This window comes from Rhincodon typus, chromosome 10, assembly GCF_021869965.1.
Source record: "Rhincodon typus isolate 14 chromosome 10, sRhiTyp1.1, whole genome shotgun sequence".
Lineage (NCBI taxonomy): Eukaryota > Metazoa > Chordata > Chondrichthyes > Orectolobiformes > Rhincodontidae > Rhincodon > Rhincodon typus.
The window spans coordinates 7,562,462-7,576,743 of NC_063341.1; the positions used below are offsets into that span (position 1 = coordinate 7,562,462).

Sequence of the window (14,282 nt, forward strand, 5' to 3'; positions counted from 1 at the left end):
ATGCCTGTGTCCTCTTCTTCTATTTTCATGAGTAGGAACAGTTTCTTCCTATCTACTCTGTCCAGCCCACTCATAATTCTGAAAAGTTTTATCAGTTTTCCTCTTAGCTATGTCTACAAGGCAAACTGTCCCAACTGCTCAATCTATCCTCTAATTGAAGTTCCTCATCCCAGTAACCATTCTTGTGAACCACTTCTGCACTCCCTCCAATGCGCTCATGTCCTTCCCATAATATGGTGCCTACAACTATCCACAATACTCCAGTTGAGGTCTAACAAGTGTCTTATCCAATTTTAACATCATCTCCTTGCTCTTGCACTCTCTGTCCCTATTAATGGAACCAAGGATACTGCCTGCCTTTCTTATGCTCTCTCTACTTTTCCTGCCACTTTCAGTTATCTGTTCATAAAACAAAACAGATCCCTCTGATTCTATACCCCCTGCGTTAGAATTGTAACCTCTCTTTTATATTGTCTTTCAATGTTCTTCTGACTAAATTGCATAGTACTTATCCATGTTGAATACCACTTTACAGGAATGCTGAAGGTCACAGACGTACATGGGGATCTCTGGGTTGGTTCAGTATATAAGGGACTCAGCAGCAACCCTGATCTGGTTGATTCAAGCACATCTGCTGGGCTGGGTTGCTGACAGGTGGTGAGGGAGCCAACAAGAGCACGCTGACTCAGTGGTTAGCGCTGTTGCCTCACAGCGCAAGGGACTCAGGTTTGCTTCCAGCCTCAGGTGACTGTCTGCATGGAGTTTACACATTCTCCCCTGTGTCTGCGTGGGTTTCCTCCGGGTGCTCTAGTTTCCTCCCACAGTCCAAAGATGTGCAGGTTAGGTGGATTGGCCATGCTAAATTGCCCACAGTATCCAAGGGGATATATCAGTGGATTAGCTATGGGAAATGCAGGGTTACAGGGATGGATAGGGGTTGGTTCTGGAAGATATGCTCTTTGGAGGGCCATTTTGGACTTGATGTGCTGAATGGCCAGCTTCCACACTCTAGGGATTCTATGATTCTAAGACGCAAAAACAAAGAGACCTTGTTCGCACCAACCTACCTGTCACTGATAGACCTGTATACAGTGTATAGTTAGGAATGACCACCATACAGTCCTTGTGGAGATGAAGTCCCATCTTCACACTGAACAGACCTGTCACAATTTTGTGTGACTCTGCCCTCCATTCTGTGATATCATGGTCTGATCATCAAGTCGGGGAATTAACCTTGGTTCAGTGAAAAGTGCAGGAGAGCATCCCAGCAGCACCAGGCTCATCTGAAAATGTATACCAACACAAGATGAGACTGCCTGCTTGCCAAATACTGGAACCAGCAAGTTATGGACAAACTAAGCGATCAATCTTCTGCAGTGCTGCGACTGTCGTGAATGGTGGTGGACACATTAAGAAGACGCAAGAGGAGTAGCATAAATCCTCAATGATGGAGAAGTCCAGCACATCAATGGTAAACACGAGGCTGAAGTACTTGTGATCAGCTTCAGCCTAGAAATGCCAAGTGGATGATCTATTTCAGTTGCTTCCTGCCCAGTATCGCAGATGCCAATCTTCAGCCAAATCAATTCACACCATGTGATGTCAAGAAATGGCTGAAGGAACTGGATGCTGAAAACGGCTATAGGCACAGGCAGTACTCTGGCAATACATCTGAAAGCTTGGATTCTGGAGCTAGCTGTGCCCCCTATCTTGGCCATTTGAATACAGTTACAAAGAATGCATTTGGCCAAGTGTGGCATTAAGGAGCAAAATTGAAGTCAGTGGGAGTTTGGAGAAGACTCTGGAATCATTTTTGGGATGATATGCCTGCAGCCAATGGATTGCAGTGGTTCAAAGTGACATGTCAGTGTCACCTTTTAGCAGCGGTTTGGGATGGGCAGCAAATGCTGGTCTTGCCAGTGATGCTCACATTGTCTGAAGAGAAGGATAAAATTGGTTAAAAGGCAGCCTAACCCATTGGACATTGTACATTTGAATTTGAAAATGCATATGAAGTAGTTCCACATTTGAGGTTTTAAGGTTAATGACAAATAATTTTAATGAAAATCAGTTAATTGGAGAAAGTTGTCTTGACGGTATTAAATAGGTGAAAGTTGATGGTGAAGGGTCCAAGTACATGGTCACTTAGGGATGGGCACTAAATGCTGGTCTAGCCAGTGATGTCTACATCTTGTGAAAGAATAAATTAAAAATGCTTTATTGGAGAGATGCCCATTAGTAGTGAACCTTACTGGGTATGATCACTGACTGTCCATTGATCATCCACTTCATGTGAAACTTTAACAGCACGTCTAAGTGAGTACCAGGAACCACTGCCACCTGTGTTGATTGTGGGCACACCCTCATTGGTGGCAACACCAGCAGGGTATCCTGCCTTACTCAACATGAAATATATAAAACCAGGAATGGATATTGTGATATTAACAGATCAGACAAATGTTTATTACACTAGCTATTATATACATGCATTGTATTAGCTATGCTGAAATTAGACTAATAAAATTACACAGAGCAGCATGGTCCTTGCAGCATGTCATGCTTCAAGTGATCTGACAAATGGTGGACCTGAGATCTTTAACCCTCAGGTCACATGCTATGATGCAGTGATGATATTGTGAACATCTGTCTTAAATGTATAGGAAATTGTAAAGGTAAGGTCGTCACAGTCCTACCAGACTACGAGTAGAGAGACAAAAGACTGGTGGTGGTTTAATCTGAGAGTCAACATGCCTCAGGTGAGGGGAGAGGTTGAGAAGGCAAGTCTTTCATGGTAACCTCAGCTACTAAGGGAATTGAACCCACGCTGTTGCTGTTAGACTGCAGTGCAAACCAGCCATCCAGCTCACCATGCTTGGCATACTAACCGGGAGACATGGTATTCTCTCATGGGATGTGGGCATCGCTGGCTGGCCAGCATTTATTACCCATACCTAATGGCCCTTGAGAAAGTGGTGGTCAGCTGACTTCTTGAATCGCTCCGACCCATATGCTGTAGGTTGGCCCGCAATGCCATTAGGGAGGGAATTCCAGGATTTTGACCCAGCAGCATTGAAGGAATAGTGATATAGTTCTAATATAACAAAACAAAAAAAAAAATCTGGGAATTCTGGACATCTGAAACAAAACCAGAATTGCTGGCGAAACTCAACAGGTCTGGCAGCATCTGTGGGAGAAAACAGAGTCAACATTTCGAGTCCAGTGACTCTTCATCAGGACTGATAGTAGCTGGGAAAGAATGGTATTTATGCTGAAGATGAGGTTTGAGTGGGGTGGAGAGGTGAGCAGATAGGTGAAGGTAGAGCCCAGAGAGTAAGAGAGATATGAAAGGGCTAGGCAGACGAGGGGATTATTGATAGTAAGCCAGGATGCAAGAGAATCTGAATAAGTGATAGTAAGAGCTGAGGAGAGGAGGGAATGTGTAGGCTGTGCTGAAAGCACTCTGTGTAATTTGGAAGTCAGTCTGAGTCGGTGAGAATGGATTGACTGTGCTAAAAGTAACTCATGTCATAACAGGCCAGGGGTGTGGGGGTGGAAGGACAGAATCTAAAGTTCTTGAACTTGATGTTGAGTTCTGGAGGCTGTAAGATCCCCAAGTGGAAAACGAGATGTTGGTCTTCAAAATTGCACTGAGGCTCACTGGAGCACTGCAGCAAGCCTGACTCCGAAATGTTGGCATGGGAACACAGTAGTGTGTTAAAGTGGCAGGCACCTGGAAGGTCAGGGTCATTTTTGTGGACAGAACATAGGTGTTCTGCAAAGTGGTCATCCAACCTACCTTTCATATCCCCGATGTAGAGGAGATCGTGTTATGAGCAGTGAAGACAGTAGACTAGATTGAGGGAAGGTAAATGACTTCTTCACCTGGAATGCCTGGGACTTTGGATAGTGAGGAGGGAGGAAGCAAACAGGCAGATATTACACTGTTGTCTTTTTCCTCGTTAAACAAGTTGCAGACAACTCTGACACAATGTTATGAATGAATTTGCCCAGGTGTCCCGCAATACTAAAGTGATCAAATCAATATGAACATAAGCCAGTACCAAAGCAAAAGATTCCCACTTTATTAGGAACAAAATTACAATAATCTTTAATACTGAACATACTATCCCTAATCCTGTTTGGCCCCTTATGGTTACAATACTTCCTGGGTCTCTTGTAAATTTATGCAGTCACTCTCTCTGTGGCTCTGTCTCTGGGTTTGCGAAGCTGCTTTCTCCATGTCTCTCTCTGGATGGTTACCTGGTCTGTGCCGCTTGCCATGCTGGTCTCCTCAGAAGGCCTCAGACAATTCCAAGAGCTGTTCCAAGAGCGAGATCTGCAGGTGAACTCTTGTTTTTATACCTATTAGATGGTTTTCTGGAACTTTGTATAGGTCTGGCCAACCAGGGAGATACTCTTGTTCTGAGGAAGGGTCACCTGATACAAAATGTTAACTCTGATTTTTTTTTCACTACTGCTGCCAGACCAGCTGAGCTTTTCCAGCAACTTCTGTTTTTGTTCCTGATTTACAGCATCCGCAGTTCTTTCAGTTTTTAGGGGGAGATACACTTAATAGTTTGAAACACGAGTCAATCATTTAGATGGTATGCTACTGTTAGTTTCTTTGTGTAGCAGGACCCTCTGCCTTTCTGTCTGGGCTGTCCTTTCTTTAGTGGATAAGTTGTTGGGGGTGTCTGTGCAGATTAAATGTTGCCTTTTACATTATGCTAATATCATTAGCACCTGACTGCTGTGTTTGCGCCATGTCTGGTGTGTGGGTTTTGTGATTTCAGAGTTTCACTTGGCCAATGTACCCAGCATCCCTTGCTACTTGGCCAAGTTGGCAATCTGTGTTTTAGCCGCCTGAAGACTGCTGCAACACCTTCTGTGATTGCACCAGAAGGTGCCGTAGGAGTGTTCAGACGTGTTGGGAATGGAGGAAGAATGGACCAAGGTGTCCCAGAGGGAATGGTCCCTGCAGAAGACTGAAAAGGGAGGGGAGGGATATACGTAATTGGTGGTGTGTGTACTGATATCTTATGATATCTAAGCACGTGTTTGATTTTGAATATGGCTAAATTGGAGGGAAATAAATATTAAGGCAAGGAATTTGTTTATTTCAGTAAATGTGATTTACAGAATACACTTTTTTTTAATACAGCATTCACATAATAACACGTTAGCATGGACATAATGTCCAAATGATTTAAGGTGTGTTATCAAGTATACATTAGATGTCTAACCAACTCTGAGTGTGAAATTTAGAAACCTCTTAGAGTGAGTGAAGAATTTTCAAGGCTGTGGGAGGGCACACTTCCAGCCATTCTTAGCCTTGATGCTTTCATAACTTTATTCTTGCCATCATCACTCATCTCATGAATTGATTTTCATTATATGGTAGCAACTACTTCCTTCTTCAATGATCACAGTTGCCAAGGCATAATCTGAGCATTTGATAAGAATGGGGGCAAGATTTAACTACCAAGATCAGGTATTACTTCAATGTTCCATTATTAATTGGTTTTAATGTATTTATTTTCAATGATAATTTAATTAACATTTGAATTGAAAAGTTAAATATATTGAATTTCTTTCAATTTGCTGAAGTTTCCATTCAATTGATGAGTGTAGGATTACAATTGAGTGTGACTATCAGCAGAACTAACAGTGGTTGGTCAGTGTACAGCTGCACTGATCTTACGTGGATGCAGTGATACTCTTGAGTGATGCCAACCAGACAAAAGGGAACAGGACAAAAAGAGGACTTTCTCTCACTATAAATGCTGGAAATCAATCATGGGTCAAAAGGACTCAGAAGTACAGATTCTCAACCAGTCTGTAAAAGCGATTGTCCAGCTATTCACATTATCAGTGACTTCAATGCAATAGCCACAACATTAAATTATCTGCTCCTCATTGGCATATAGTCATAGAGATGTACAGCATGGAAAAAGCCCCCTGGTCCAACTCGGCCATGCCAACCAGATATCCTAAATTAATCTGGTCCCAATTCAGACACTGATTTGTATAACCTTTTTAGAGGTTTCACCTTTGTGGACTCGCCTCTTAATTCTGACTGTGCATGTACGTTGTGTTAGTATTTCTTCTCTTGTTGGAAAACTCACTTTTGTTAGTTCAAGAAAACCTGGGTTAAACTGGTTAAACTTCTAAAACACAGGTACATTTGGGGCTGGGGGCAAGCAATCCATAAGGGAAGGAATCCTTTTTAAATACAACCAACTGAGGGACTGGGGAAATAAAGAAGGGGAGCCAATTCATCCCTCCTTACCCAGGAGCTTAATGATTTGGGATATCCCATCTTCTAGGATCGTGATGAATTGGGGAACCTTGTCCAGGGTCTGGTCATAACAAGTCTGATTCTGGTCTGAAGGATGTTAGTCTGTGACAGTGACTTGCCTCTTTTGTAAGTTGTGTATATGAGTCAGAATTCTGGGATTAAATTCAAAGACGTGAGGAGTCTTGAGCCTAATATCTAGGCAAGGTTCAAAGCATGCCAGTTTCCTGCTGTGCTGAAGCATTTAACATTGGATGGGTATGTGTGAATGCACTCTACCTCGTCGAGTGAAATATCTGGCATATGATTAATTAATGTGACTTTGCGTCAGGTCCATTTTTTAAAATTCTTTCTTAACTTGTCAGAAGGGGATAACCATTAACACAGCTTGCAAACGGTAACTGGATCTTAACAATGTAAAGAAACGCAATAGCTGGTATTTAAAATTGTTTTCTGTTAAAGCAATGCTATATATTTATAGATATCTCTATGATGAGATGATTACTGTATAGAGGGAATCTATTTTTTTCTTCTTCCCCTTCCTGATTAAAAGTAATAACTTACAAGAACAGCTCTGTTATTCCCTCTGAGCACAAGGAAATTTAACCCAAGTATATATTTAACCCTAACCCTAACCCTAACCCAAGTATATGGTAATTTAACCCATTCCCTGAGTAGTGACACATTTAACCCATTCTCACTTTCTAGGCGTTTAACGCATTCACTGAGCTTAAAATCTGAACTCACTTTGAATTGGTTAATTCTTCATGTACTGAGGATATTTCTATGTACATAGTGAATTGATTCAAATTGTAAGTTCTCATAGAATAAATTGAATTTCCAGGCACTAAGGGTTAATATACTCAGGTGAAATGTGCTAAAGATCCACATTATGCGTTATGTGTTAAATTGCCGGTGTTCAGCTAGAACGATTAATGCTTGATGCGTGACTGAAAACATAAAATGCTGGAAATCAAAGTGGGTCAGGCATCATCCTTGGAGAGAGCGAGAGAGAGAGCAAGCCTAGCGTTTTGAGTCGAGATGACTCTTCATTAGAGCTGACGTGAAGTGTGGAGGGAGCAGCATTTTTGCAATGGTGGGGTGTGCGTGGAGTGCTGGAGGAGAAAGGGTGCTTGATGCTTCCCTATCTTTAACTTTTAACACTGGACTTCCCACTGAATGATGAGCAAAATGTGTGTATTTATGATTCTTCTGATTTAATACAATCACAACTTGAACTAGTTTTAATTAGTTTATCTGTTTTAAAGTTGATATTTTATATGTTTGGTTCTTGATACCAAAGTTAGTTTATTTTACACGGAACAAATGAGACCCTGCTGTTCATTCAGTGGCTATTATAGTAACCATTCAGTAGGATCTTAGGGCAAGTGACCCAACGTTTGATCAATAGGACCTTATGAGAAAGGAGAAATGCAGAAATGTATAGGGATGGGTTCCAGAGCTTACGGCCTAGACAGCTGATAGTAGAATGGCCATTGAGAGGAGAAGGAGATGGAGAAGAGGCTAGAGTTGGAGGAACCAGGATTCCTGAGGGGAAGGAGGAAAGTTTGTTCCATTTGTTCAGAGGTTGTGGACTTTGCCATCTGGACCAGTGTTTAATATCTGTCTGTCACAATCTGTGGCGAGCTTCCTCCTTATACCCCTGCAATCCCTATGGTGTAGGGACACCTGAAATACTGTTAGGAAGGGCATCACGATTTCAAAGGAATGGCAGTATGGGCAGCTTGGTGATGTTTGGCTTGGAACGGAACTTGCAACAGAGATAGGGAAAAGTGAAGCCATGCTGGGAGTTTAACATGAGGATGAAAATGTTAAACAAAAGTATTCAGTGACAGAGGCAATGGAGGCCAGGAACACAAGGAGGAATGTGTGAGTGGGACTGGTACTATTTCCTATTTGAAAGTTGGATGACCTTAAATGTATGAAATGTGGAAAGGGTGAGACTGGCCTGGTGAGAATGAGATGAATGAGTATTCCTTCAATGAGCTGAAGTGAGAATGGTGATGGACAGTGCTATCTATGGTGGAGTTGACTGTCTTGCTGATGGAGTGAATATTAGGTTAGTCAGTACTGGATAAACCTTAAGAAAACCTCAGCATCATTTCCAACTGGTGATGCCTGTCTTGTGTTTCTGAAGATGGAGGGGATTGAAGGAAATGACTCTGTTATTTATAACCAACATGTCACTACGCTGTACTATACCGTATCTATTTACTTGTATGTATGAAATTTATATGAGTTATGGTAACACAGAGAAATGACATTTGGATTTGGCTTAAGAGCTAATTATAAATATTGATTACCCACAAGTTGGATTGCAATCAGCTTAGAAGTCAAAACCCATGTTTGTTGTGTCTAATGGCATTTTTATCTTCCTAAAAGGCCTTTCTGTAAATCAGCATTTAGAGCACCAGAAGTTGGATATGTGAGTCTCCACCATGTCCTGGTTTAAAATTGTGGTCTAACATGCTGTAGCCTTTTGCTAAGATATGACAAGCTTATGGGGTTGTGTATTCTTGCATGTTTGTTGTACATTATTGTAGCTTTATAACTTGAAACCTTTACACAGACACTTGGCATCAACAGCACTTATTCTGTGCAGTACCGAGCTCATTGAATAATTGGGAACAATTGCAAAACCGCTTTTCTAATAGAAATAACAGTATTCTTATGTGATATATATGATTGTAGACACTAATGTTTTATTTGATAGTCTTAAATGGAGTTATAAATATTTTATTAATGCTTTCATGGGACGTGGGCATCACTGACTAAGCCAACATAGTGGCCCATCAATAATTGTTCTTGAGAAGGTGGGATTGAGTCCCTTCTTGAGCCGTTGCAGTCCATTTGGTGCACATACGCCCACAACAATATTAGGAAGGGAGTTCCAGGATTTCGAGGATTTCGACTCAGCAATAGCGAATGACTAGAAACTTAAACGATGTAGTTCCAAGTCAGGAAGGTGTGTGGTTCAGAGGGCAGCTTGCACAATATGTTGTTCCCATGTATCTGTTGCCCTTGGCCTTTTAGATGGAGTTGAAAGGTGATATCAAAGAGGTTTTGGTGAGTTGCTGCACTGCATTGTGTAATGGTGCACAGTACTATTACTGTGCAACCCTTTTGGAGTGAGTGACATTTTAAGGTAGAGGGTGTGGTGCCTAACAAGCTGGCTGCTTTGCCCTAGATGGTTTTAAGCTTTTTGAGTGTTACATTCATTCAGCCAAGTGTTGAGTAATCCATCACACTCCTGGCTTGTGCCTTGTAGACAATGGGCAGGCTTTGGGGAGTCAGGAGGTGAGTTACTCCCCGCAAATTTCCCAGTCTCTGCTTTTGTAGCCTATGTATTTATGTGGCCTTGCTGTCTAAGTTTCTAGTCATGGTAAAACCCAAGATGTTGAAGATGGGGATTCACTGATGGTAATGTCTTTGAAACTCAGTGGGAGGTGGCAAGGTTATCTCTCGTTGGAAATTGTCATTGCCTGGCACTTCTGTGTCACTGTTATTTGCCACCTATCTGCTCAAGTCTGAATGCTGTTCAGGTCTTGCTCCATTTGGACATGAACTGCTTCAGTATGTTAGCAATTGTGATTAATGTTTAACATTGTGCAATCATCTGCAAGCAACTTCACTTCTGACCTTATGGAGGGAGATGGTTGGGTCTAGGACACTACCCTGAGGAACTCCTGCAGAGCTGAACTGGGGTTGAAATGAATGACTTCAGGACAACAGCAACAGTCTTTGTTTGTGCTGGAAATGGCTGTAATCAGTCAAGAAATTTTACCCTTCAACTTGAGTTCAGCTTTCATAAGCTTCTGAATACCACAGTCAGGCAAATGCAGTCTTGATGCCAACAGCTGTTACACTCACCTCCCCTCTGGAATTCAGTCCTTTTGCCCATGATTAGACCTAGGCTGCAATGATATCAGGAGCGGAGTAGCCCTGGTGATACCCAAACTGCGTGTCAGAGAGTGGGCTGTTGCTGAGTAATGTCACTTCATAGTACTGTTGATATCATCCAAGGAAGCATGGTTTTATTATTCTGCTTTGTCCCATAGATTGTTGAAATTTGCATGATTCATCAGTTGTGGAGTCACCTCCTTCTAAGCAGAGGAAACCAGGCAATAAATCAGGAGGAGTCAATAAAGACTGGATCGATTGGATTTGTACTCACAGGAATTTGGACAAATCAGGAGGGAATCTTATAGAAACATATAAAATCCTAATGGGACTGGACAGGCTAGGTGCAAAAAAGCATGTTTCCAATGTTGGAGATGTCCAGAACTAGGGATTACGGTCCAAGAAATGGGGGGTAAGCCATTCAAGACTGACAGTGGTATTCTCTACCACAGAAAGCTGCCAGGGCCAGTTTGTTAGATATATTCAAGAGGGAGTTGGATGTGGCCCTTGTGGCTAAAGAGATCAAGGGGTATGGAGAGAAAGCGGGAATGGGATACTGAAATTGCATGATCATATGGAATGGTGGTGCAGGCTCGAAGGGCCAAATGGCCTACTCCTGCATCTATTTTCTATGCTTTTATGATAATTGCTTTTAATCCAGGTTCAGATGCTCTCGGAAGTCATGCGTTCTCTGCTGAGAAGTGATTGTTGAGTGAAGATTGGATCTCACTCTTCAAAGACTGAACTGTCTGTTATGTGTTCTTGTTGCAGCCTTTCCATGCTGATGGTTGGTGTGACACAATCAATAACAGGGCATACTGTCACTATGATGGAGGAGATTGCTGCTCATCGACACTTTCTTCCAGAAAGGTGAGATTGCGGTGGGATTTGCACTCGCAGAGTATCGACATTGTAACTGAACCCCACTATGTTGATTGTAAACAATCGGGTTCTACGTGTATGTGCATCCGAGCATCTCACTGAGTCTCTGACTTGTCTGGCTCTCTATCTGATATCTAGTCCTGCAGGGATAGAAGAAGAAGTAATGTAATATTCGGAGGCCATTGTTTTGGCTCTGTGGCATCTGAACTCTGTTCCCACCCACTGATTCTTGCACTTGTCTAATGCTGAGCTGTACTGTTTGCAAGCATCAAATCTCATTTGACCCTGAGCTGAGCTTCTGACCTCTCATACAAACATAGAAAATCAGGACCAATAGTAGGCCATTCAGCCCCTTGAGCCAGCTATTCATTAAAATCATGGGTGATCTGACTGTAACATCAAATCCACATTCCCGGCTACTGCTGATCACCTTTCAATCCCCTTAACAATAATCTATCTAAAAGACACTGAGTTTCCAGTTGCACGCTACTTTAATGCACCACTCTGTTCCCTGGCCAATATCTCTGTCTCAGGCTTGCTGCAGTACTCCAGTGAAGCTCAGCGCAAGTTGGAAGAACAGCACCTCATTTTCCACTTGGGAACTCTATAGCCTTCTGGACTCAGTATCAAATTCAACAATTTTAGGGCTTGAGGCACCTTCTCCCACATCTTTACCCCAACCCCCACACAGCAGGCCTTGTAATCATATGGTCTGCTATAACTACTCATTGTTATCCACTAGTAGTCCTCATTAGTAGCTATTCATTCTCCTAGGCTAACCGTTATCGACTCCTTGTTCTGTCCAACTGATCTTCTCTCTCTGGGCTCTATCTCCACCTATCGTTTACTCCTTACCCCCTCCCCCCAACCTATCTTCTGCATAAAAACCAACATTTTCTAAGCTACCATCAGTTCTGAGGAAGGGTCACTGGACCCGAAAGGTTAGCTCTGATTTCTGTCCACCGATGTTGCCAGAACTGCTGAGCTTTTCCAGCAATTTCTGTTTTCGTTTCTGAATTGCAGCATCCGCAGTTTTTTGTTTTTTTTAAAGAACCTATCTACATCTGCATTAAAAATATTGAAGCACTCTGCTTACACTATAAATTGCCTAATTTTAAATGGGTGACCCCTGATTTTTTAACAGCGAGCCCTGGTTCTCGACTCTCAAATAAGAGGGAACCTTCTCTCCACATTTACCTTGTCAAGACCACTCAGGATTTTATATGTTTCAATCAAGTCAGTTCTTACTCTTCTAAACTCCAGCTGATGTAGGCTTGGCCTGTCCAGCTGTCCTCAAAAGGTACCCTGCCTATTCCAGGTATTAGTCTAGTAAACCTTCTCAAACTGCCTCCAACACACCAACATCCTTCCTTAAAGTGACCAATATGGTGCTCAGTACTCCAGATGCGATCTCACCAGTGTCCTGTATTACTGAAGCATAACCTCCCTACTTTTGAATTCATTTCCCTTCGTTGATACATGATAACATTTTATTCACCTTCCTAAATTATTGCTGCACCTGCTTACAAAATTCATACACAAGGATACCCAGATTCCTTTGCATCTCAAGAGCTCTGCAATTGCTCACCAAATAGCTAATATGAAAAAAAGCTCTGCCGATGCTGGGAATCAAAGCAGAAAACACTGGAGAAACTCAGCAGGTCTGGCAGCCTCTGTGGTGAGACAACAATTGATGTTTCACCTCAATGATTGTAGTTACAACTTGTGTAGAATTGCGCAGTGCTAGACACTGTCAAGAGAGTTGGATGTGTTTGAATCAATGACAGATAGTTCACTGAAGCCACATGGAACAACAAAAATTTGTATTTCTTTAGCATCTTTAACACGGTGAAACATCCCAAAGCAGTTCAGAAGAGCATAATAAAATATGACACTGGGCCATATACGGAAATATGAGGGCAGATGACCTCAACAAGATGTAGTTTATACGCAGTGTCTTAAAGGGGAAAGAGAGTTGGGCAGATTAGTGAGAAACTTTCAGAGCAACCGACAACACATTGTGGTGCCTAACAGTGGAATTGTTAAAATTGTGGATTCTGAAGAGGCCACAATTAGAGGAATGCAGAGATCTCAGAGGGTTGCAGGGCTGGACGAGATAACAGAGCTCAGAAGAGGCGATGCTGTGTAAGGAGTTGTGAGCAAGGATGAGAATTTTAAAATCGAAGCCTTGTGTACACCTGAGAGCTGGCTTAGGTCTACGGGTCCGGGGACGATGGCTGAAAAGTTTTGGGCAACATCAAGTTTATTTGGAGGGTAGACTGTGGGAGGTCAGCCGGCATGGTGACAAGATCAGCAAACTACTGAGAAGCAAGCACAAGCTGAATCAGATCCTGTCTTCACCTATACACAATGTCAGATCTCCCAGGCATCACTCCAGTGGCAGCCGAGGGGCTAAACATCGTTCATATTTTGAGAAGTCGGGTTCAATTATTCATTCATTAAAAAGTGATGTCACTCTCTCCCTCTTGGCTCTGAGCGATGAAAACAGGGAAATCTCCTTCAGTTTGTAATCATTGTTTTTACTTCAGCTTAGGTTTGAAGAATTGCCCAGTAGGATGTTCTCTGAAGTCATAAAAGTTAAATTTATGGTAGTGCTATTTACTGTGACTCTTTTATTTGTGAACACAGCAGGGGGCACTCACTGAAACAAATCTCAAGCTGCATGCTGTCTGGGCCATTAACCGCACTGCTAAACATTTTATTACAGTATGTCTGTGCCCCTACATTCTTGGCCAGCATCGCACAGCCACTGGGTATTAGAGGATTCTGCGTAATGACTTTCGCAGTAGGGTATATTCTTGCTCAGATACATAGCTTATGGAAATAATCGCTCGAAAATTATGGTAGTATAAATATTTTATGTATTTAGATGATAACGTGGTGTACGTATTGAGTCTGCTTAATTTACAAGACTGAAGCCTGAATTTGTATTCAACAGGGATACCAGGATAACTTCTGCAGAACCTTGTTCTTCTAAACAACTGGGAGATAACAAAAGGGCAGTGGAAAGTGAAGTTTAGCTTTAGTGCAGTAATGAGGAAAAGCCTGTAGGAGGAGCAATGAACCAGGAGCTAAAGAGGCAAGTTCACACAGACAAAACCATGAGAAATGGTCCATAGCCTGAAATAGATTGAACTCAGCCAATATAGACTCTGCAGTTCTA

General features: G+C 42.3%; 1 protein-coding gene across 1 annotated transcript in view; it reads left to right on the forward strand.

Annotated features, from left to right (window-relative positions):
• LOC109930284 (pappalysin-2) overlaps nt 1-14,282 on the forward strand; it is a 340,597-nt gene that overhangs the window by 295,335 nt on the left and 30,980 nt on the right. The window contains exon 21 of the mRNA XM_048602074.1: nt 10,988-11,086. Within this exon, the coding sequence (XP_048458031.1) occupies nt 10,988-11,086 (99 nt within the window). The remainder of the gene's footprint in view (nt 1-10,987; nt 11,087-14,282) is intronic.